Source organism: Phascolarctos cinereus, unplaced genomic scaffold, assembly GCF_003287225.1.
Source record: "Phascolarctos cinereus isolate Bilbo 61053 unplaced genomic scaffold, phaCin_HiC Scaffold_3;HRSCAF=262, whole genome shotgun sequence".
Taxonomy (NCBI): Eukaryota; Metazoa; Chordata; class Mammalia; order Diprotodontia; family Phascolarctidae; genus Phascolarctos; species Phascolarctos cinereus.
In genome coordinates, this window is record NW_027555736.1 from 175,455,214 (window position 1) to 175,477,529 (window position 22,316).

The following is a 22,316-nucleotide window of genomic DNA, read 5'->3' on the forward strand; positions in this document are numbered from 1 at the left end:
TTGAAGCAATAATCAATACAAAGAATTGTGGAAGACCAAGAAAGATATAAAAGCGATTACAGAATGTAAAATGGATAATTCTGATTAAATTGAAATTAAGACGTTTTGCACAAACAAAACCAATGTAGCCAAGATTAAAAGAAAAGAAAAAAACTGGGAGAAAAAATTTACTGTAAGTTTCTCTGATAAAGGCCTCATCTCAAATATATAGCAAACCAAGTCAAATTTATAAGAATACAAATCATTCCCCAACTGATAAATGGTTAAAGGATATGAACAGACAGTTTTCAGAAGAAAAAAGGAAAAACTATCTACAGATACGTGGAAAAGTGCTCTGAATTACTGTTAATTAGAGAACCACAAATTAAACAGCTCTCAGGTACCACTTCATACCTATCATATTAGCTAATATGACAGAAAAAGAAAATGACAAATGTTGGAGGAAATGTGGGAAAACTAGGACACAAATGCACTGTTGGTGAAGTTGTGAACTTGTCCAACTATTCTGGAGAATAATTTGGAGCTATATTGAAGGGCTGTAAAATTGTACATACCCTGTGACCCAGAAATATCACTATGAGGACTATATCCAAAAAGATCAAAAACAAAGGAAAGGAACCTGTATATACAAAAATATTTATAACAGCCGTTTTTGTTGTGACAAAGAATTGAAAAATGAGGTGATGCCCATTAATTGGGGTATGACTGAACAAGTTGTGCTATATGATTTTTGTGATGGACTACTATTATGCTATAAGAAATGATGAGCAACCACACTTCAGAAAAACCTGGAAAAACTTACATGAACTGATGCAAAGTGAAGTAAGCAGAACCAGAAAAAACATAGCGTATAGTAATAGGATTATTATACAGTGATGATTTGTTAAAGATGTAGCTATTCTGATCAATACAGTGATCCAATATAATCTTCAAGAATTTATTAAAAATGCTATCCCCCTCCAGAGGAAGAACTGATGGAGTCTAAATGAAGATCAAAGCATATTTTTTTTCTTCTATTTATTTTTTCTTGGGGGGGGTCTTTTTTTTGCAACATGGGTAATATGTAAATATATCATAAATATATATAATATGACTTCATATTATAATCTGTATAAAATCCCTGGCCTTCTTGAGGAGGGTGAAGGAGAGAAGGGAAAGGAGATAATTTTGAACTGAAAACTTTAAAACAGTAATGTTTAAAAAATTTACATGTCATTGAGAAAAAATAAAGTAAAAGAGGAGATTAAAAAAAATTGTGGAAGTCATCTGGAGTTTGTTTTAAGGAAACTTGAAATAAACTATCACTATGGAGTCTATGACTTTAGTAATTATAAGGAAGGCAAGAAGAAGACAGAAAGTAACTGTAAGATAAGCAGAAAAAGTCCTAAATCAGAGGACTTGTATTAAAATCTCTCTTATGCTTATTACTTGCATGAACTTAGAGAACATAAAGGAGAAACATAACAGAATGGGAAGTCATCAAGTCTCTGGTGTTCAAATCTAGTCTCTGATACTTCTTATCTGTATGAAATTGGGTGAATCACCTAATCTCCATAGGTCTCACACCTCTTGTCTATAAATATAAAGGATTGTACTAACCTGCCACTGAAGTATCTTCCAACTCTAAATATGAATCTAATTATGTACCTCATGGGAACTAGTGCTTCCTGAACTAAAATGTGATAGTTCCAGAGACACAATAGTGAGTTGTAACTGCAATATTTATGTCAACCCTCCAAATGATTAGAACAAATGAAATGAGAGAAGAAACAAAATCCCTTCACAAGTATGTCACTTCAAAAAAATGAAAATTTACTTTGAATACCATCTGTCACCAACAAAGCTCAAATACTACAAAAATTTAAAAAAAAAAACACCATCACAGGAACCAGTACAACCATTAAAATTAAAAAAATAAAAAGAAGGTATATGGAGCAAGTATAGGGTTCAGAGAAAAAAGGAAAAGGATTTTTACAAGGAAGAGAGAAGAAATATGTACCCCAACCCCCAAAGGGTCTTGGCCCTCTCTTTTGTGTCTCTCCTAGCCATGATTCATTCTCCCAATACCTAAGCTGTTCTACAGCTGGTCACCTTGATTCATTAGACATGGTACTGACTCTATTGTCTTTCTGTCAACTCCAGTATAAAATAGGTATATGTACCTCTCTCTGAAGTCTCTGCCCCTTAAAATGAAGTTCCCTCCCCAGGACTTGATTGTCCAGAGTCTTCCACCTCCTTTGAATATGAATATTTCTTTTGCATAGATTTATACTATTATCAGACCACATTTGCATGATGATGGTGAAGAAATAAATTGTCTCTTTAGGGCAATCTAAACCCCATTGCAATAAATTTTACTTGTCATAGAGGTCTGCTAAACTTTAAGTGCCAGGCAGAAATCTAGTTGCCCACACAACCCCTGAATTATTCTCTGAATGTACTGTATCCCTGCCTCAGACCCCTCAGTTTCTCCTCAAGTAATTTAAAGTCTGTGATTAGAGTTGGAGGTGGAGGGGGTGGCAAGAGGAGGAGATTTAGTTGATTTCATTTGGGGTTGTTCAAGAGTTCTGTGTTGTTGCATGTGAACCCTGATGATTAAGAGTTCCTAGAAATACATCTCAGATTCCATCCCTTCCCTTGGATAGTGGATAAAGTGCAGAATCAACCCACAAGCTGTATAGTCAATCAAACAATCTAGGACAGTCCAGTTCTTAGAAAGTCAACTTCAAATAGTTAGATCACAGCTAGTTACACAGATCTATCCTGTTCCTTACTCAAGTGGCACTGACAGCCTCTGAACATTTCCAGAGGCAAGTAGTACATTCCAGATAGAATAAAATTGACCTGGGCAACAAAAGTTCTTCACTGATCTTGGACTACCCAAATATGGTAGGGAATTTCCTGCAATCTCCAATCTTTAGTGTTCTGTCAAAGACCCTTCTAATTGCCAGGGGAAGGTTCTTTCCATGACATTGGCTTTAATTTCATCTTTCCTACCTGTGGCTTATCCTCTGTTCTCATTCTTGAAGAAGATCATGACATCAGGGAAATGATGACATGACTTACAATTGACTTAGATTTGAGTGAAGGAGGACTGTGTTAAGTTGCCAGCCTCATATTCTCCTCCAGAGCTATCTGAGTCCAGTGGCCAGATATCCATCAGGACTATTGGAGATGGCCCAGAATGCAATGGGAGACGTTGGCTATTTTAAGCTACAGTCTTTTCAGGTTTTTACTTTGAATGAGGCAATACCATTCATAAATAGGCTTCTTTAAGAAATGAGTCAAGGGGGCAGCTAGATGGCACAGTGGATAGAGTACTGGCCCTGAAATCAGGAGGACCTGAGTTCAAATCCAGCCTCAGACCAAACACTTGACACTAGCTGTGTGACCCTGGGCAAGTTACTTATCCCCAATTGCCAAAAATAAATAAATAATATTTTTTTAAAAGGTGAGTCAAGGGATGGACCCTTTAATCAAAAAACAAAAAAAAAAAATTAAGCTTGGAGTGGAAGACCCAAAAGAGAAACAGTTACTATTTACATTCACTCTGAGCCAGAAGGGCCCAAAAAAATAACCACTAAAAGGTGCTTGGGCAGGGACCTATTGTCCAATCCATGAATAGAGAACCAGCTGGCCAGTTCCAGCTGGACAACTCAGCTCATCCTCCCCCATTTTCCCCCCTTCCTCTCTCCTGTCTTCTCTTCTCCTCTCTTCTCCTCTCCCTTACTTAAGGGTGTTCTGACCAAAGGAGAGTAAATTTTCACGGCCAAAAGCTGCCTAGTTAATTTAGGGTTTATTGTGTAGATTTTTTTCTCAAAGACCAAGCCTTAAACCCAATTCGCTCTGGATCTTTCCTACCTACATGTCTGAAAGAAGGACAGCAATACCTTCATAGATTTCTAATACATTATTAAAGAAATGAATAGAGTCTATAATATTAGACACTTGGAAGTGTCTGAAAGGATTAAATGATGCTCCCACCCTAACATCAAGAGTCTGTGGCCAACTGATGCAGTTGGTGCAAGAATCCCTAATCTGGCCATCATGGGGATTCTCTCTCTGAGGCACTTGTGTTTTCCCAGAACTGCAAAAGTAAGCTTTGAAAGTCTGATCCCAGTGAGAACCATCTCCACATAAAACAAAATGCTCAAAATATCAGTTTGGTGGTAGAAAAGAAGTAAAAGGAAATTCAGAGTTCATGGATTGGAGAAATTGTAATTGAGAAAATTGTAATATAGGAATATAATGGAATATTATTGGTTTGTAAGAACTAATAAATATGAAGAATCCAGAGGAACAAATATTTTGATGAAGAAATGTACAGTGAAGTGAGCAAAATCAGAACAATATATGGAATGACTGCAACAATGTAAATGAAAAGAATATTGACATGATACTCAACAATGATTAATTATAAAAATTAAACTTGGTCCCATATAAGAGATGAGGAAATATACGTCTTCCCTTTTAGTTGATTGGATGTGGCTGATACTGGTGCAGAATGTCACATACATTACTGCAGGTTGTCGCTGTCAGTTTTCTTTCTTATACAAGAAATTTGAATAATTTGGGAGGAAGGGCAGTGAAGTAAGGCATGTCCAGAAATGACTGATATAAAAATGAAATGCATCAATAAGAAAATACTGTAAAGAAGAAAATTTTGTGCAATAGCTAAGGGGAGGGTATAGAAAATCAGAATCCTGGACTGGGAATTAGGAACTGGATTCTTCTTGTTGCACAGTCATAACTCATTATGCAACCTTGATGTATAGATGAACAAATAAAAAAACTTTTGTTCAAATGCTGGCTTCTCCACTTAGCTTTGTGACATCATCACATCACTTAGCATTTCTGTGTGCCAATTCCCTCATCTGTGCACTTTGCATTGTATTTTTTCTTCTTATCCGTCGTTCCAGTATGGCTACTCAAAATGCCATAGATTTGTATTTCAAAAGTTGTCTTACACAAATCAGAACACTCTTTGCCATTCATCTCCCATTACCTTCTGCAACTAGGTGGTTGTTGTTCGTCTTTTACTCTTGAAGAGGATCATGGCATGAAGAAGGCAATGCCATGACTTGCAAGTGAATTGGATTGGAGTGAGTGAGGCTGTGCAAAGTCATTAGTCTCACTTTCTCCTCTGGAGCCATCTGGGCCCAGTGGCAAGATACAGAACAAGACAACTAGAGATGGCCCCAGATGAATTAGGTGGTACCATGGATAGACACCTGGCCTGGAGTCAAGCAGTCCTAAGTTCAAATCCAGTTTTGGATGCTTAATAGCTGTGTGCAGACACTTACTATTTGTGTGTCCTTGGTCAAGTCACTTAACTCTGTTTGCCTTGGTTTTCTCGTCTGTAAAATGAACTGAAGAAGGAAATGGCAAACCACTCCAGTATCTTTGCCAGGAAAACTCCCCTAAAAAGGAGTCACAAAGAGTCAGACATGACTGAAAATAACTAAATAACAATAAAAATACAGGAGTGTACAGATTTCAAGTATTCTTGTTTCAATCAGGCAATTGATTGAAATAAAGAACTTTATGTTTGGGCGTACAGATTTTGAAGTACCCTTTTTCTTTTATCGTTGAGAGAGACTCCCTGTAAGTCATTTTGGGGATCTAGGATGTATAATTAACAGAGGTTTTTCTGCCTATCTTGTGGGTAAATGGCATCAAGGTTTGAAACTCAGATAGCCCATGTTTCTGTCTTCTATAATGGAAGCCATAGAGGTGAGCCAGAGGCAAGATCAGACCAGGGGATAGACTCTAAGCTGGATCCCAAACATACCCCCCCTCCTTTCCACAAGCTATCACAATCTATTGGTATAGGAGTTAAAAGTCATATTTGGGGAGAAGCTACAGGGAGAACCACTTATTCTATTTCTTTTTTATGTTCAATAAACTGCTTGGCCACAACAGTTTTACAGTGCTTTATGAATTTGGGGTTTGAGTGGACCAACAGAAAAAAGTCCATTTGCTAGAGTAATAGATTTTTTTCTACTATAATTATTTTGGCATCACACATCAATTAAAATTCAAAATGCAGTACTACCACAAGAAGCCATTCCTGGGGGGAAGGAGTGAGGGAGTAACTGAATTATGTAGGGTGAGTGCCCTCTGGTGACCCAGTAGAATACTGCATCTTTTTAAGTTAATTCACTCAGGATCCAAAGCTATCTGAAGACCACTTGGCTAGTGGCTTCAGTTCATTGCCACCTTGTGGACAGATCATGGACTGCATTCCATCTTGGATAATTAAGATCACATCAGGACACATTGATTTTCTGTAAGATTAAGGAAGGCAGGACAGAAGCCAGGGAAGGCTGCTTGCACAACTGTTTTCCAAATATCATATGGGGTACCCAAGTGCCACGTGCAATGTATACTTGTGTCACAAAGAGAACTTGGGAAACAAATATCACTCAAACCAAAGTCCTTATGTGTTCCCATTTATTGAAAAGTTGATAATACTTATTACAGAACCGAGAATTACAGTGGTATCTAGTGCAGCTTTCTTGGCACCCAGCCTGACCCTGTGTTTCACTGAAACTTACAAACATTGGCCAAAAACAAGGAAAGAAGGGTAAAAAAAAAAGACAAGTATTTACTAAGTGCCCACTATATGCCAGTCATTGTTGCTAACTATGTTACTGTTATTATCTCATTTCATCCTTCCAGCAACTTTAGGAGGTATGTGCTATTATTGTCCCCATTTTACCATTGAAGAAACTAAGGCAGACAGAGGTTAAGTGACTTGGTCACACAGTTAGTAAATATCTGAAAATCTGAATTCTCCCTGACTCCAGGCCCAGTGCTTTATCCACTGGGCCACAAAGTCAGTTTTACTTCCTGCAGTACAACACACTATAGACTATGCGCTGACATATCTTAGCAAGTTCTTTGGGCTTCTTATTTGAATGGATCACCCTATGTAAGAAAAACTAACCTCCCCTAAATATAGAGGACAGAAGATGGTTTCTATTCTGTGGAGTAGATGTTTCTTTCCTAAGCCAGGCATGCCAAGTAAGAATCAGTAATTAAGGTAGAGATGCAAGTCATTGAATAGTGAGTTGTAGCCACATTTAGAATAAAGAAGTTGCAGGAAAACACAATGGCCCAAAATCAGTATCAAAAACCTTGTTGATACGTGGAGGATCTCTTCTATATACCTCCAAAGTAGCCCCCCATGCTGGCAAAGCATGGGGAGAAATCACAAGTTTGACTCAAGAACTTAAATATCATTGACTTGGTATTCCTGTTTCAATAACTTCACACTTTTAAAATGGAAAAACTGAGGGAGTTCTTTGTCATTTTATTCTATCTTTATTCTATGTTTATTATATATTATGTTTATTACATAAATATAAAGCCCCTATTTTTATCAATTGGGTGCATGGAATTTCCATGAAGATATCTAGTATGTGATGAAGGTGAGGTAAAGCCTGGTCAAAATATGGCACTAAAATAGGCATTTGACAGTTTAATGTGTTGTCTCCTAAAATAATTCAGGGTAACATTTTCAGTCCTTATCAATATGAAGGAATCTCCTTCTGTCTTCAGTGATAAGCAAAATCATCTCATCTCTTACATCTACATGAACTGCTAAGAGTTCTTCATACCATATTTTCTTCCAACTTGTATGATCTCATATGTTGAAAATTAGATGCACATATCCCAATGTGATCACAGTAAGCCAAAATTACCTCCTGACCTTGATAAATAAAATATATCACAAGTTTTCCCTAGAGCTCATAACCTGGCTACTTAGTCTTCTCATTGCCATCTTCATATCCTTATTCCTTAATGTATAGATAGCAGGATTCAAGACAGGGGTGATAACAAAGTCAATGATAGCAAAGAATTTATCAAGTGACAATGTAGGAAATGGCCACACATAAAGAAACATACATGGACCAAAAAATAAAACCACCACAGTTATGTGAGCTGATAAAGTAAAGAAGGCTTTGGACAAATCACCTGCAGAATGTTGTCGAACACAGATCAGGATGAAAATGTAGGATATCATCAATAGGACAAAAGTCCCAATGGAGATAAATCCACTGTTGGCTATGACCACAAACTCCAGCCCATCGGTGTCTATGCAGGCAAGTTTTATGATCCGAGGAAAGTCACAATAAAAGCTCTCCACATTGTTGGGGCCACAGAATGGCAAGTTTATAACAAAAACAAACTGAGAAAGAGCATGAATCATCCCAATTATCCAGGCAGTCACTACAAAGCAAATACACATTTTTTGACTCATAATTGTCAAATAGTGGAGAGGCTTACAGATTGCTATGTATCTGTCATAGGCCATGGCTATGAGCAGAACCATCTCAGTTCCTCCCATGACATGGATAAAGAACATCTGTGTCATGCAACCTGGGAAGGAGATGACCGTATTGCATTCACTGAAAAGGTCCACTATCATCCTTGGAACTGTGGTAGCAGACAGACCTAAGTCAATGAGAGAGAGATTGGCCAGCAGGAAATACATAGGGGAATGCAGGTGAGGGTCAAAAATCACAGTGAATACAATAAAGAGATTTCCCAGCATGATTCCCAGAAAAAACAAGCAGAAGAACAAAAAGAGCAGAATCTTCAACTCCCAAGAAGAAGAGAGACCCAGAAGCACAAACTCAGTTACCATAGAGTCATTTGCTCCATCCATTAATTCAGCTGGTTCCACAGTTGCTGAAATGACCTAAGAGTAAAGAACAAGGAAGATAATTAAAATTGTGGGGATGAAAAGAGGATGTTGTATTTGTCTTACCAGCAAAAACTTCAAAAGGCCATAGGTCAGAAGTTTTGGAGAAGCAAGACAGTAGAAGGGTAATAAGATTAGGTCAGCAAAGGAAAGCTTAAGACAGGAAAAGAAAAAAAATGGTTCACAAGAACAGATGTGGGAAGAAGAAGAAGAAGAAGAAGAAGAAGAAGAAGAAAAGAAGAAGAAGAAGAAGAAGAAAAGAAGAAGAAGAAGAAGAAGAAGAAGAAGAAGAAGAAGAAGGTAGGAAAGATGAACCATAGCAATAAACAGACTGAGGAAACAGAAGCATAAAGCAAATGCATTTATTTCCCATCATAGTCTCAATACATTCAATCCTATTACTAATAATGGAATTTCCACAGTTTCCCCTATATGTTTCCAAATATTCTCTCATCAAATTCATGCTCAGATCATGTTTAAGCCTGAGTTTTTCAATACTTGAGTTAATCGCACAGTCTTAGAGTCACATGACTAGATCAATCATAATCTTCCATAGAGCTATACTAGCTCAGGGAGAAAAGGCCATGCCTAAGAATCGATACATTTAGAATGTGTCAAATTAGCATTGGAACCCAGGAAGTGGCTTCACATTTGTTCAGAAGCAGATGACACAGGACGAATAGGACTTTAATATACCCATATTCTCTGGTGAATGTTATACATACACTGCCATCCCTCTGGTAGCTTATGGGGAAGTTGACCAACCAGGAGTCTCCTCTTCCCATAAGTCATTGTGGTTCTAACAACATAGGCAGCCCCCTCTCAAACTAAGGCCAGGAAAAATGAGTTGAAGTGGGTTTGGGTGACTTCCGATCTAAAACACATATGAAATGTCTCCCTGTCACTGAGTGGTGAGTTTGAGAATGGACCTCCCTCCAAACAGCAGTGGCTGGTAGGTAGGTAAAGGAGAAGATTGGGCCAGGACTAGATGACTCTTAGAGCGGGTGAATCCAAGATTGGGCCAGAACTAGATGACTCCTATAGCAGGTGAATCCCAGAACAATAGGATAGGATGGGAGAGAGCATCCCATGGCCTAATGAGCCAACCTAAGCTGTCAGCAACAAAATATTGTATTCCCTTCTGACATCCTTTCCACATAAAAGTGAAGGTCAGACTACTAAGGCATTTATCTGCTGTGCTGAAAGAAGTTGTTAAGCAAATCTCTGATTTATCTTTTTACATTCAGTATTCCCATAGTAAAACATGAGCTATAAAGGAGAAAAATAAGAGACCCATGATTGTTGAATATTGCCAATAACAACTAACTATATAGGGCATTGGCAAAATGCTAGTGTAGCTTGGAAAAGAACTGAGTATACAACGATGTTTTGGGTTTCCACATTCCCTTTTGTCAATTCACAACTAGTTAGAAGGATTGAGATTATTGGCTACAGTGGTAGAGACTGGCAGGTGTGTGTTTGTGTGTGTGTGAGTGTGTGTGCCCCTGTGATGGGAGGAGTTGAGAGAGAGACAGACAGAGACAGACAGAGACAGAGAGAGAGAGAGTTCTACATGCACACATTAATTGGATATGGGATGATGTGGATGACAGCTAAGTGGGAGCCCAGTTACCCTCTTATGTTGTTCCAACAATTTGATTAATGTGTCACAAACTGGAAAAAAAAAACTTCAAAAACATGCATCAAAAGCACCCTCTCAATCTCCATGGAGGATTTTATTCAACTCAAAGCATTCTGTACATACTCTTTCTTAAAAATATCAACCATATGTAGCATTCCAACTAATTATATATTAGAAAAAAAAATTCCAAAGGGGGGATAAAAGTGAGAAGTCATCCTGAGTAATCCCACAGAATCTTTTATGCAAATGCTGTAAATAAATGAAGAAGAGCTAATTCAATTTCTGTTACACTGATCTGGGTGGGTCTAGCTCTGTTTCAGAAAGGAAGAAATCATGAGAATTTGAATAAGAATAAAGAAGCAGAAATGAAGATTTTCTTAATTTCATTTAAAGAAAAGGAGGCCCCTCTTATTACTCAGAAAACTGTAAAATTTGTGAAGTTCCCAGGAGTTCTTCAGATGCCCAGATTGCCAGCAGAGTGCGTTGTCTTTCCCTATTGGAAATTTTTGGCTGCACCACAGGAAGGCCTGGGGGAGTCACTTTATCATACCTGGAATGGAGGTACATACTTGAACAGAACAAAAGATGGAGAGCAGAATCATGACATTTGGCAGACTTGAAATGAAATACTCTAACCCCTGGATTCTGCAGAAGAGAAAACTGAGACTCAAATAGGACAAGTAATTTGATCATAATCAAAAGCAAATTAACCACAGAGCAGGCTAAAATCCAGGTCCTAGATTTTCATTCCAATGTTCTTTGACCACACCACACTGCCTATCTTTTCAATCATATATGCCCACATGAGAATAAATTTAAGAAAGAGATATTCTCTTACCCTGAAGAACAAACCTGGCCTTGTTTGTCTAACCTTATTGATAGGGGTTCAGAACCCCCTGGAATGAAAACCAAGCAGAAGTCTCCTATAACATCCCTCATGAAATATTTTTCCATTTATCCTATCTTCAAAGTATTGTAGGTTTAGAGTTCAAGGGCAGCATCAAGTACGATCCCCTCATTTTACAGATAAGGAAACTGAGGCATTAAGTTGCTACTTACACAAGGTCATACGTCTAGCAAATATCTCATTTGAGATTTGAACCCAGATCTTCCTAACTTTCAGTCCACTGCCCTATCCACTACACTATGCCTCTTCTCTATATCATGCTGCTTTGTGCTTTTCATTACTCATCATCATTGCTATTATTATTTACATTCATATAAGCACTTCCTCCAGAGCAAATATTATTGCTCCCATTTTAGAGATAATTAAACTGATGCTGAGAAAGCTTAAGTGATTTCTCTTTTTCTCTCCACCTCTGCCTCTCTCACAATGGCTTAAACTCAATTTGACAAAGGTTTTCTTTTCACAATTTAAGTATAAAATACTCTATATGGAGTAATAAGGCATGGGTTTGGAACCTACTTACTCTTTGGTGTTTGGAAAGTCATTTAACTTCTGTGGGCCTCAATTTTCCTCATCCGTAAGATAGGAGGGCTGAGTTAGTTGGCTTTTGAGCTCATTTCCCACTATAAATCTGTGATCATTAGATCATTTCTACTTAACTATCCCCAAATCATTCAGCCTCAAGAAATACTGATCAGTCTCTTCTCTCTAAAGATACCCCCATAATTCAGACTGGCTACAAAGTTAATGGATTAAGTTAACAATGCCTTTTCCCAGTTTGGGGCTGATTAGATTCTTTTCCCTTTTCACCTACAACAGGACTTGATTCTATACAGCCTCTGCAAACATGAAGTGGGTGTAGTGATAATCAAGAACTAGACTTGGGCTGCTTGATTCCCAGTGGAAAACTTGAAAATGAGAGAGATAAAGGAGATACCAGAGAAAAGAACACACTAATTCGCCAAAGATAAAAGTTTTAGGTAACAGCTCATTATATCACAGCTCCAAGTCATAATGAAATAGAGTGATTGAATGTGTGTGACATAGAATAAAAGGAAACTATATAATGCAGAGAGCAAAGTGGAAAAAAGAGAGAGATACAGAAAGACAAAAAAAAAAGAGTTGGGGGGAAGGAGAGAAGACAGTAAAGTAATGTAGGGTGAGAATAGACCATAAAAATATCTCTCTCATCTACCTGTTCTATTACAGGACTTGAGGCCAAAGCATCTTCATAATTTGTAAAAACTCAGGGACTTTAACCTTTCTCCTTGCATTGGGAAAACCACCAAAAGGAAAAAAAGAGTTATATAAGTATCTTCCTTAGGAACAAAGTTATTTAATTGCTCTGTATGTTAGTGACCCATTGATGTTGCTGAAATCTCTGGTCCCCAGCCCATCGTTGGCTTCCCCTGGTGAGCATGTCTTAGAATCACACTGGCTTTCCCCAGAGGAAAAACATTGGAAAGGTTGCCTGGCAATGAAACAAAGGGAACCAGAGAATATGAAAAGAGTCTCATGCCCCCTAAATTACCAAGTAGTTTATGTGAAATAGCCCCATAGGGTGAATAATTTTCTGTAGTGATGCTGTGTGGAGTGACTGAGTTGGGAAAGGGAGAGAATAGTCACAGAATGAGCAGATGTATCTCCCCATGGGGAAGCAAACAGATGATGGAAAGAAATTCCAGGACCGTATTCTGAAGATCATAATCTTAACATCCAAGAAAAAAAAAAGATGAATTAATAAACTCTCCTTCTGTGAGTCTATTGCTAGAACTACCTCTTCTCCCTTGAAGTGATGTTTAGTAGAGGTAGGACAGTCTCTCAGCTCCCAGATGGTACAGAAGAAAGAGTCCTGTACTTGAAATCAGAGAACATAGATTCAAGTCATGCCTCTGTCACTTACAACTTGTATGACCTTGAAAAGATGCATTTAACCTCTCTGTCAATGAGTCAAAAGGTGATTAAGTGCTTATGATGTGCCAAGCACTATGCTAAGTGCTAGGAATACAAATAGAAAGCAAAATAAACCTTGCCCTCAAGAAGCCTACATTCTGATGGAAGAAGAGGACACAACAAAGGAAACTGAAAAAGGGGCTGGGGGAGGGGGAGACAGAGGTAACCTGGGCAGGAGCATGGTGGAGAAAGTCCAGAATGCAGCCTGGAGAGAAATGAGACATGACTGACCTGCACATTCTGCTTAGATGGAGAAGCCATCCCATCAGAAGGTTTTTCCAATGTGGGTTCTCCCCTGTAAAATGAGGTAGTTGAAGCAGATGGCATATAGCTCTTATCTATGAATCTGAGAAATTGATTACTTGGGGTCTGTATTCTTTCCATTGTGGATAATGAAAAAGCAAAAGTATGATTTGGCAACTGGGGCTTACAGCAAGCATTAAACTCTTCATATTGGGTTTTTGGTAGCAGAAGCCCTTGGATAATTGCCTACAGAAATTATTAGATCTTAAGGAAGAAGATGCCTAAAGGCTTCCAAACCTATGGAGACTTATCTATGAGTACCGTATGACTGGGGACAAGTCTGAAACAAAGAGGAATGAATGCTGCATATAATTTATCTAACTGAAACAGAGCACAGTTGGGAGCCTCTAGCAACAAATGAGAATATTCACAGGGAATTCTATTTGCTGCTTGAGGCTGAGGACAGAAAATGTAAACATCATATTTTTTGTTCTTGTTCAGTCACATCCAACTTTTTGTGACCCCATTTGGGTTTTTCTTGGCAAAGAAACTGGAGTGGTTTGCCATTTCTTACTCCAGTTCACTTTACAGATGAGGAAACTGAAGCAAACAGGGTTAAGTGACTTGCCTGCTTACAACTAGTTATTGTCTAAGTCCAGTTTTGAACTCAGGAAGATGAGTGTTCCTAATGGCAGGGCTGGTACTCTATCTACTATACCACTTAGCTGCTTCTAAATATCATAGTTAAAAACCCTCAAATTTGTCCTACTGGGTAATGAATCCACCTGCTCAACTTGTGTGCTTACTCCTTGCTCTAATCCTTCCCTTCCTTTGACTATCTAAGTATTGGTCTTCTACTAAGGGCTTCTGCCATCAGAAACCTAATATAAAGAGTTTAATACTTGCAATAAACCTCAACTGGCAAATCACACTTTTGCTTTTTCATTATTCACAATGAGAAGAATACAGGCCCTATGCTATCAGATATCCCAGAATTACTGGTATGAGCTAGAAGCTATCTACTCCAATTACTTCATTTTGCAGATGAGAACCCAAATTTAAAATACCTTCTGATTGGATGGCTCCTCCCAGAATCATTTGACATCACCAGGATACTATTAAAGTGCACAAGATGCCCATCGGTTATAATTCCCTCTTGCCAGATGACCAGTCCATCTTTTTTATTAGTACATTATTTTAATGTGCCTTTCCACATGTATATCCTGGCCACGTACATTCCTATATTTGTGCTTTTCAGCCTTTGTTCCAAACATATGTCCACTCTTCCCACCAATGCAGGGTATATTTGTTGGAGATGGCACCCAAAGTTTGTGGAGAAAATGTTTTGTTGTTATTTTGCTTACTATGCCATTTCATTGATGCTTTGTTTTTAATTAATTGTATCCTCTGGCTAAAACCATAAGAAGGAACTCACATATTGTACTCCAGAGGATGTAGACCAGCAGAGTATCTTGAAGTTCAGGTAAATATCTGGAGGGGTACCTACCCTGACACTGAGATCAGTGATTCAGTCAATAACTCTTTATTAGGCACCTGCTATGTGCCAGACACCATGCTAACCTCCAGGGATACAAATAAAGGCAAAAGGCAGTTCCTGCTCTCAAGGAGCTTGCAGTCTAATGAGGGAGACAGCATGCAAACAACTATGTACAAAAAAGACAGATTGCAGATAATCAACACAGGGAAGGCTCTAGCATTAAGGGAGTTCAAAAAAGGCTTTTCATAGGAGATAGGATTTCAGCTGGGACTTGAAAGAAGGCAGAGAAGCTAAAGAAGCCAGGGAAGCCAGGGGAAAGTGATGAGGAAGGGGATTATTCCAGGCATGGGGAAATGCCTGGAGTCTGAAAATGGAGTGTCTTGTGTGAAGAACAACAAGGAAGTCAATAACACTGGATGACAGAAGATAGGAGCAAGGAGTGGAAAGGAGGGCTTATGAAGAGCTTTGACTGCCCCCCCCAAAAAAAAGGGTTTTATATTCAACCCCAGAGATAATAGGAAGCCACTGGAGTTTACCAAATAGGAAGGTGACATGGTGGTCAAATCTGCATTTTAAGAAAATTCTGAATAATTTGGCAGCTGAGTGGAGGGTGAACTGGGATGGGGAAAGATTTGAGACAGGGAGATCAACTAGCAAGATATCCCAATAGTCTAAGTGCAAGGTGAAGAGAGCCTGCACCAGGGTGGTAGCAATGTCATAAGAGAGAAGGAGCCATATATAAGAGATTTTGCAAAGATAAAATTGACAGAATTCAGCAACCAATTGGATATGGAGAGAAGAAAGTGAGAAATCAAGGATGACACCAAGTCTGTGGGCCTGGGTGACGAAGAGTATGGTGTTGCCCTCCACAGTAATAAGGAAGTTCAGAGAGGTCAGGTGCTCTTAGGCACTACAGTATCTTGAGCACTAAGTACTAATCTACCTGATATTTATTAGGTGGATATTTAGGTCAAACTCTAAAAAAATATTGGATCTCATTTGGGAGTATGTTCAGGAGTATTTCAGGTTTTTTATGTAATCAGCATTATATGATCAACAAACAGCAGAATTTAAGGCACCTTACCCTCTATAGCAGGGCTTCTTAATTCTTTTATGTCATGGACATGGACCCCTTTGGAGGTTTGCTGAAGGCTATAGAATCTTTCTCAGAGTAAAATATATAGGATTATGAAGGAAATCAATTTTGTTGAAATATGTGTCACACCAAAATATTTGTTATACTAAAGTTAATTGTATCAAAATATTTTTAAAATTATAGCAAAATATTTACCATTTTAAAATTTAAAATTTCACATACTCCAAGTTAAGAACTCCTGTTCTATAAGGAATCCCTCCTTGACTTAGACTCTTCTACTTGGAAATCTCCTCTATGAATGTGGCCAACTTTGGTAAACATACGTCTTTTACACCTCAACTGATATTAATGATCAAAGAATCATCAAGCAAGGTTACCTCAGTTGTTATCATCCTTCAAGGAATTTTGTATAATTTTGACATATACATAGAAAACACTTCACATAATATTTTGCCTCACTGAATTAAATTATTTTTTCATCAACAAATGATAAGTGCTGTGGAATTTTACGTTCTCTACATCTTTTAGATAGCATCATGGAAGCAACAAAGAGGAGTTTAGACAGATTTCAGGAGGTAGTGGAGGATAGAAGGGCCTAGCATGCCATGCTCCATGGAGTCCCAAAGAGTAAGATATGATTGAACAACTGAACAAAAAACAAAATGTCTTCTAGTCAGTTTTTGTGACAGTAAAAAAACCAGACTACTGAGATATAATGCTTATAAAAGCTACCCATTCCTTTCTAATTTCCTCATTAAGCACAATCCTCTATGCATGCGAAGTTTATTCTCATAAACATTTTATTCAGATGAAAAAGTTGACCTTAGTATACTATTGATGCTTGTGGTAACTTTTTAAAAATAATAATTAGATATAAGACTTTTCCCCATATTTTGATATAATTCTCTATGTCAGATTCCTAAAGAATTGAACTCCTAATGCCCTAAAAATTTCCCCAGCTCCAGCACAAATTTTTTTATACACTTAGTCTGATCCAGCTGCTTTTCCCATCTTTGTTACCATCAGTACCATTCCATTTCCACAAGATACAAATTTAGAACTATCTCATTAGAATCTAAATGTGGCTCCATCATCTTTGATAGGAAAAATAATTTATTACAAAAAAATTCTTTGGAGATTTTTTCCAACCTTTCTCCATTTGTAGATATCTTTTCAGTTTATCCATAAATGCCTTCAGGGTGTTATTTATTGAGTGTCTTGTCAAGATTTCTTCAAACTTGTATTGCTGTTGCTGCTTTTTGTCCACAGATTCTTAGCATTTTATGAAATTATGTTGTTCAAATTTTTGACTTTCTTCTCCTGAGATTTTGCATAACAAGTTTCTATTCTTTTGGTCTCGTAAAAGTAATTGATGTACAGTGGTTAAACTTTTGTATGAAATTGTAGTAATTAGCATAAATGTCCTTTCCACCATTCATTTCCTATGTTTGACTTTCAGAAAATTGCAAAGCTCTGTTATTGACCCACAGATTTCCTATGAAAGTGAAGGCCTATATCTTCAATACTCACATTTTACCATTGTTGCTACATGGCAATAATTGTCTCTGAAGACAAACCATTGTCTCTGAAGAATAAAAATGAATATCACAGAGAAGGAAGAGATAATACCATTGTGGGTGTGAAGAAACTATAGCATGTCACAAATTAGGAACACAAAGGAACAATGTAGTCATCAAGGAATCATGATAAGGAGGTTGTTAACATTCAAAGAGCAAGGGATGACAGGTCAACACTGAGAATGTCCTGCTGGTACACTCATGATGTTGAGAGAAAGTAAGGAAGGCCCCCAGCAATTTGGGTGAACATCATATGTGGTACACTTTTGGGAGATCAAGGACAAAGGTAGCATAGGATAGGTAGGCATGGGTAGATTATTATTTGTATCACTAGAGGAAATGCCTGAATCAAGGAGATCACAGATCCATTTCAGTAAGTAGATAATTGCCTTATAAGGGTAGAAAAAACTATGACATCAGATGAGGTATAAATGACCGCTGATAGGGGGAGCCAGAAAGCACAAGGAATTATCAAGGAAGGCTTAACAGATAATTGCTGTTGTTCAGTCATTTCATTCATGTCCAACTCTTCATGACCCCATTTGGTACTTTCATGGCAAAGATAGTAGAGTAGTTTGTCATTTCCTTCTCCAGCATTTTACAGATGAGGAACTGAAGTAAACAGGACTAAATGACTTGCCCAGGATTACATAGCTAGTAAGTGTCTGAGAACAGATTTAAACTTAGACAGGTGAGTCTTCCTGACTTCGGGTCCAATACTCCATCCACTACACTACCTAGCTATCTTTTAATGGATAATGTCATTTTTTAACTGAATTTTGAAATTATAGAGAGGATGTGAACAGGCAGTGATGGGTGAAGAGGACATTATGGGCATAAGTACTACTGTAGCACAATCAAAAACCCAGAAGGGGAAGTCTTGAGAATTGATTTGAGGGTGGTAAGCACTACAATTTGGCTAAAGGGTAAATTGTTTGGTGGGGAAGCATGGGGAAAGAACCTGAAAAAAGTAGGTTAGAGACATATGAAGGGACTTCAGTGTCATTTTAAGAAACTTGGACTTTATCATATACTGTCTTATATATGCCCATATTTTGTTCCTTGGGACCATTAAATTTCAGTGAAAATATTGATTGTTTTATAAAGTGCTCCTTACCAAGCTTACTAATAGTTGAGAATATTAAATAAAACCTTAACCAACAAAGAGGTATGCCTGCACATCATTGCCCCAAACACTGCCATTTCCCAAGAGTAATTCTGACCACATAGCAGTAAATGCTTTATGTATTAAATCAAATGTTATATTGAAACCATAACCAAACTGTACCCTAATGTCCTTAACTATAGACCCCTACTCTGACTTCCTCATTATCTAACTCTTCTGCTGATCTATGTATTTTATATATGCATAGTTGTTTACATATTGACTTCCCACTAGAATGTGAGCTCCTTGAGGGCAGGGACTCTTTTTGCTTTTCTTTTTATTCCCAGTGCTTAGCACAGTATATAGTAAGTGTTTAATAAATGCTTTTAGACTTGTTGTTGACTTCCTCATCTTAGGAGCTCCGTGCTTTCCTTGTACATTCAGCTCTGTGCCTCTGGAAGGAATTGTCCCTGTTAAGGTTGTTTTACCTCATATCATATTTTCCTTGAACTATTTAGTAACATTAGAGGAAGTATGCCTTATGGCACTGAAATAACTAAATGTGTTGAGTGTAGATATCAGCACAAGTATGCAATTATCCTCACTGTAAATCTTATATGTGGAAATGGGATGTGTCACTCAATTGTGGTTGCCAAAACAATTCTACAATCATGGTTGAGAGCAATTTCTAAGGATAAGAAATGTACTCTCTGATGGAAGTTCTCAGCTTCTAGCAGGTTAATAAGTTTTTTAGGTCCCGGGATGGTCAGCATGAGACTGAAGCATGCCATGGCTTTGTTGAGCAACATTCATCAAGAAGACTCCTTAAAACCCACAATCTGCCTGCTCAATCTTTTCATTGCCACCTTCATTTCCTTGTTTCTAAATGTATAGATTGCAGGATTCAAGACAGGGGTAACAACAAAGTCAAGAATGATCAAAAATTTGTCCAGTGACAGCGTGGGGAATGGCCATACATAGACAAAGAAGCATGGAGTAAAGTATAAGAATACCACTGTGATATGAGCTGATAATGTGGAAAAAGCCTTGGACAAACCAACTGAAGAGCGATGTCTGACTGTGACCAGGATGAAGACGTAGGAAATAATCAACAGGAAGAAGGTGCCCATGGAAATAAGCCCACTATTAGCAGTGACCACATTATCCACTATGTGGGTATCTACACAGGCAAGTTTTGTGACCTGAGGAAAGTCACAGTAAAAGCTGTCAACCTTGTTAGGTCCACAAAAGGGCAGGTTTATAACAAAAACAAATTGAGACACAGCATGGATCACCCCAATCACCCAGGCAGCCACCACAAAGCAAATACATGTTTTGAGGTTCATAATAGTCAGATAATGGAGAGGCTTGCAGATTGCTGTGTATCTGTCAAAAACCATGGCTATAAGAAGAACCATCTCAGTTCCTCCCATAACATGGATAAAGAATAGCTGGGTCATACAACTTGGGAATGAGATGATTTTGTATGTACTCAAAACATCAGCTATCATCCTGGGTACAGCGGTAGCAGATAGACCCAGATCAAGAAGGGAGAGGTTGGCCAGCAGGAAATACATGGGAGAGTGCAGGTGGGGATCGAAAATCACAGTGAACACAATGAATAAGTTTCCCAGCACAATTCCCACAAAAAATGAGGAGAAGAAACAAAATAGGACAATATTCATCTCCCAAGAAACAGAAAGTCCCACCAATACAAATTCAGTCACCACAGAATCATTGGCTCCATCCATTGACTCAATCAATAGTGTAGACTCTGAAGTGACCTGATGGTAAACAAAGAAGAAGAAATTATAATTATGGGAATTAAAACTGAACATCCTATTTCTTCCACTATGAAAGGTGACAGCAGGTTAGAGGTACTCTAGCACAAGAAACTAGGATAGTCACAAGATGAGATAGGAGAAAGTCAAGACAATAAAATAAAAGAAAGAAAATGCATGCTTAAAAAAAACCTTGTTTACAACAACAAAAGATTTTTTATGATGTGGTATGATTTTAAAAGCCTTTTCCTCACCACAACCTTATGAAGTTTATAGAGTAAGTATCATTATTATCTCATTTTACAGATCAGAAAACCGAAGCTCAGAGAAATTGTTGCTTGACCATGGTCACAAAGCTAGTAATTGTTGAAGCTGGGGTTTGAATCCACATCCACGGCTCTTTTCACTTATCAGGAACCACAAAAATACATCATTAACTAGGATAAACATTCAGAAATTTTTGGGCCTACCTCACAGCTAAAGATTGGCTAGCATGACAAAAAAGGAAAATGATGGATGTTGGAGGGAATGTGGGAAAGCTGTTGGTAGAGTTATTAATTAGTCCAACCATTCTGGAGAGCAATTTGGAACTATGCCCAAAGGCCTATAAAACTGTACATACATATCCTTTATCTCCAAAATGGTTGGATCAGTTCACAACTCCACCAACAATGCATTAGTATTGCAATTTTCCCACATCTTCTCCAGCATTTACCCTATTCCTGTTTTGTCATGTTAGCCAGTCTGATAGGTATGATGTAGTACCTCAGAGTTGTTTTGATTTGCAGTTCTCTAATTAATAGTGATTTAGAGCATTTTTTTCATATGCTTATAGATAGCTTTAATTTTTTCTGTAGGTCTGTACCCCAAAGAGATCCAAAAAGCTAAAAAAAAAAGGAAAATACTTTGCACAAAAATACTTGTAGCAGCTCTTTTTGTGGTGACCAAGAATTAGAAATTGGGAGGATGCCCATCAATTGGGGAATGGCTAAACAAATAAACTGTGGTACATGATTGTGATACAATATCATTGTGCTATAAGAAATAACAAGTAGGATGATTTCAGAAAAACCTGGAAAGATTTAAATGAACTGGTGTAAAGTGAAGTGAGTAAAACCAGAACTTTGTACACAATACCAGCAATATTATACAATGAAGATCTATGAATGACAGTTATTTTCAGCAATACAATAATCCAAAACAATCCCAAAGGACTCATGATGAAACACGCTATCCATTCCCAGAAAAAGAACTCAGGCAATGTGAATACACACCGAAGCATACTCTTTTTTGCGAGGCACTGGGGTTAAGTGACTTGCCTATGGTCACATAACCAGTAAGTGTCAAATGTCTGAGGCTAGATTTGAACTTAGGTCCTCCTGACTCCAGCACCAGTGCGGTATTCACTACACCACCTAGCAGTCCTGAGCTTATTCTTTTTTATTTTCTTTCTTTCTTTCTTCCTTTCTTTTTTTCTTCCTTTTTTTTCTTCCTTTCTTTTTTTTCTTTCTTTCTTCCTTTTTTGAGTCTTCCTGTATGAAATGAATAATATAGAAATGTTTTACATGATTGCATATGTATAATCTATATCATATTGCTTACCAATCTTAGGGCAGGAGGGCGGGGAGAGAGGAATAAAATTTGGAAATCAAAAAAATAAAGGTTAAAAATTGTTTTAACATGTAATTGGGGAAAAAATAAAAGATTATTTTAAATAGATGTTTTATTTCCATCTTTTCACAATCCCCTCCCCAGCCAGGTGTCTTTTCTTAACTATTGAAATCATTGGGGCTAAAGAACATTA

General features: G+C 37.7%; 2 protein-coding genes across 3 annotated transcripts; both read right to left on the reverse strand.

Moving 5' to 3' along the window:
* Nucleotides 1-3,113: 3,113 nt before the first annotated feature.
* LOC110223394 (olfactory receptor 4F15-like) lies at nt 3,114-8,677 on the reverse strand. 2 transcript variants are annotated; one of them, XM_078150633.1, is made up of 2 exons: nt 7,760-8,674; nt 3,114-3,131 (listed from the first exon to the last, which is right to left on the reverse strand). In XM_078150633.1, exons 1-2 carry the CDS (start codon nt 8,672-8,674, stop codon nt 3,114-3,116), a joined length of 933 nt encoding a protein of 310 aa, XP_078006759.1. The 2 variants fall into 2 exon arrangements, with proteins under 2 accessions (XP_078006759.1, XP_020864905.1); XM_021009246.1 differs by lacking the exon at nt 3,114-3,131 and having other exon boundaries at nt 7,733-8,677.
* Nucleotides 8,678-19,157: 10,480 nt separating this feature from the next.
* On the reverse strand, nt 19,158-20,496 carry LOC110222707 (olfactory receptor 4F6-like). Its single transcript, XM_021008219.2, has 2 exons — nt 19,554-20,496; nt 19,158-19,287 (listed from the first exon to the last, which is right to left on the reverse strand). Exons 1-2 carry the CDS (start codon nt 20,480-20,482, stop codon nt 19,242-19,244), a joined length of 975 nt encoding a protein of 324 aa, XP_020863878.2. The 5' UTR covers nt 20,483-20,496; the 3' UTR covers nt 19,158-19,241.
* Nucleotides 20,497-22,316: the final 1,820 nt, after the last annotated feature.

Coding starts and splice junctions, on each gene's coding strand:
- LOC110223394 (XM_021009246.1), bottom strand. CDS start 8,674: ATGGATGGAGCAAATGACTCTATGGTAACTGAGTTTGTGCTTCTGGGT.
- LOC110222707 (XM_021008219.2), bottom strand. CDS start 20,482: ATGGATGGAGCCAATGATTCTGTGGTGACTGAATTTGTATTGGTGGGA. Junction 19,288..19,553: donor CAGATTGTGGGTTTTAAGGA/GTCTTCTTGATG, acceptor CAACACATTTAG/TTATTTCAGTGCCATAAGGC.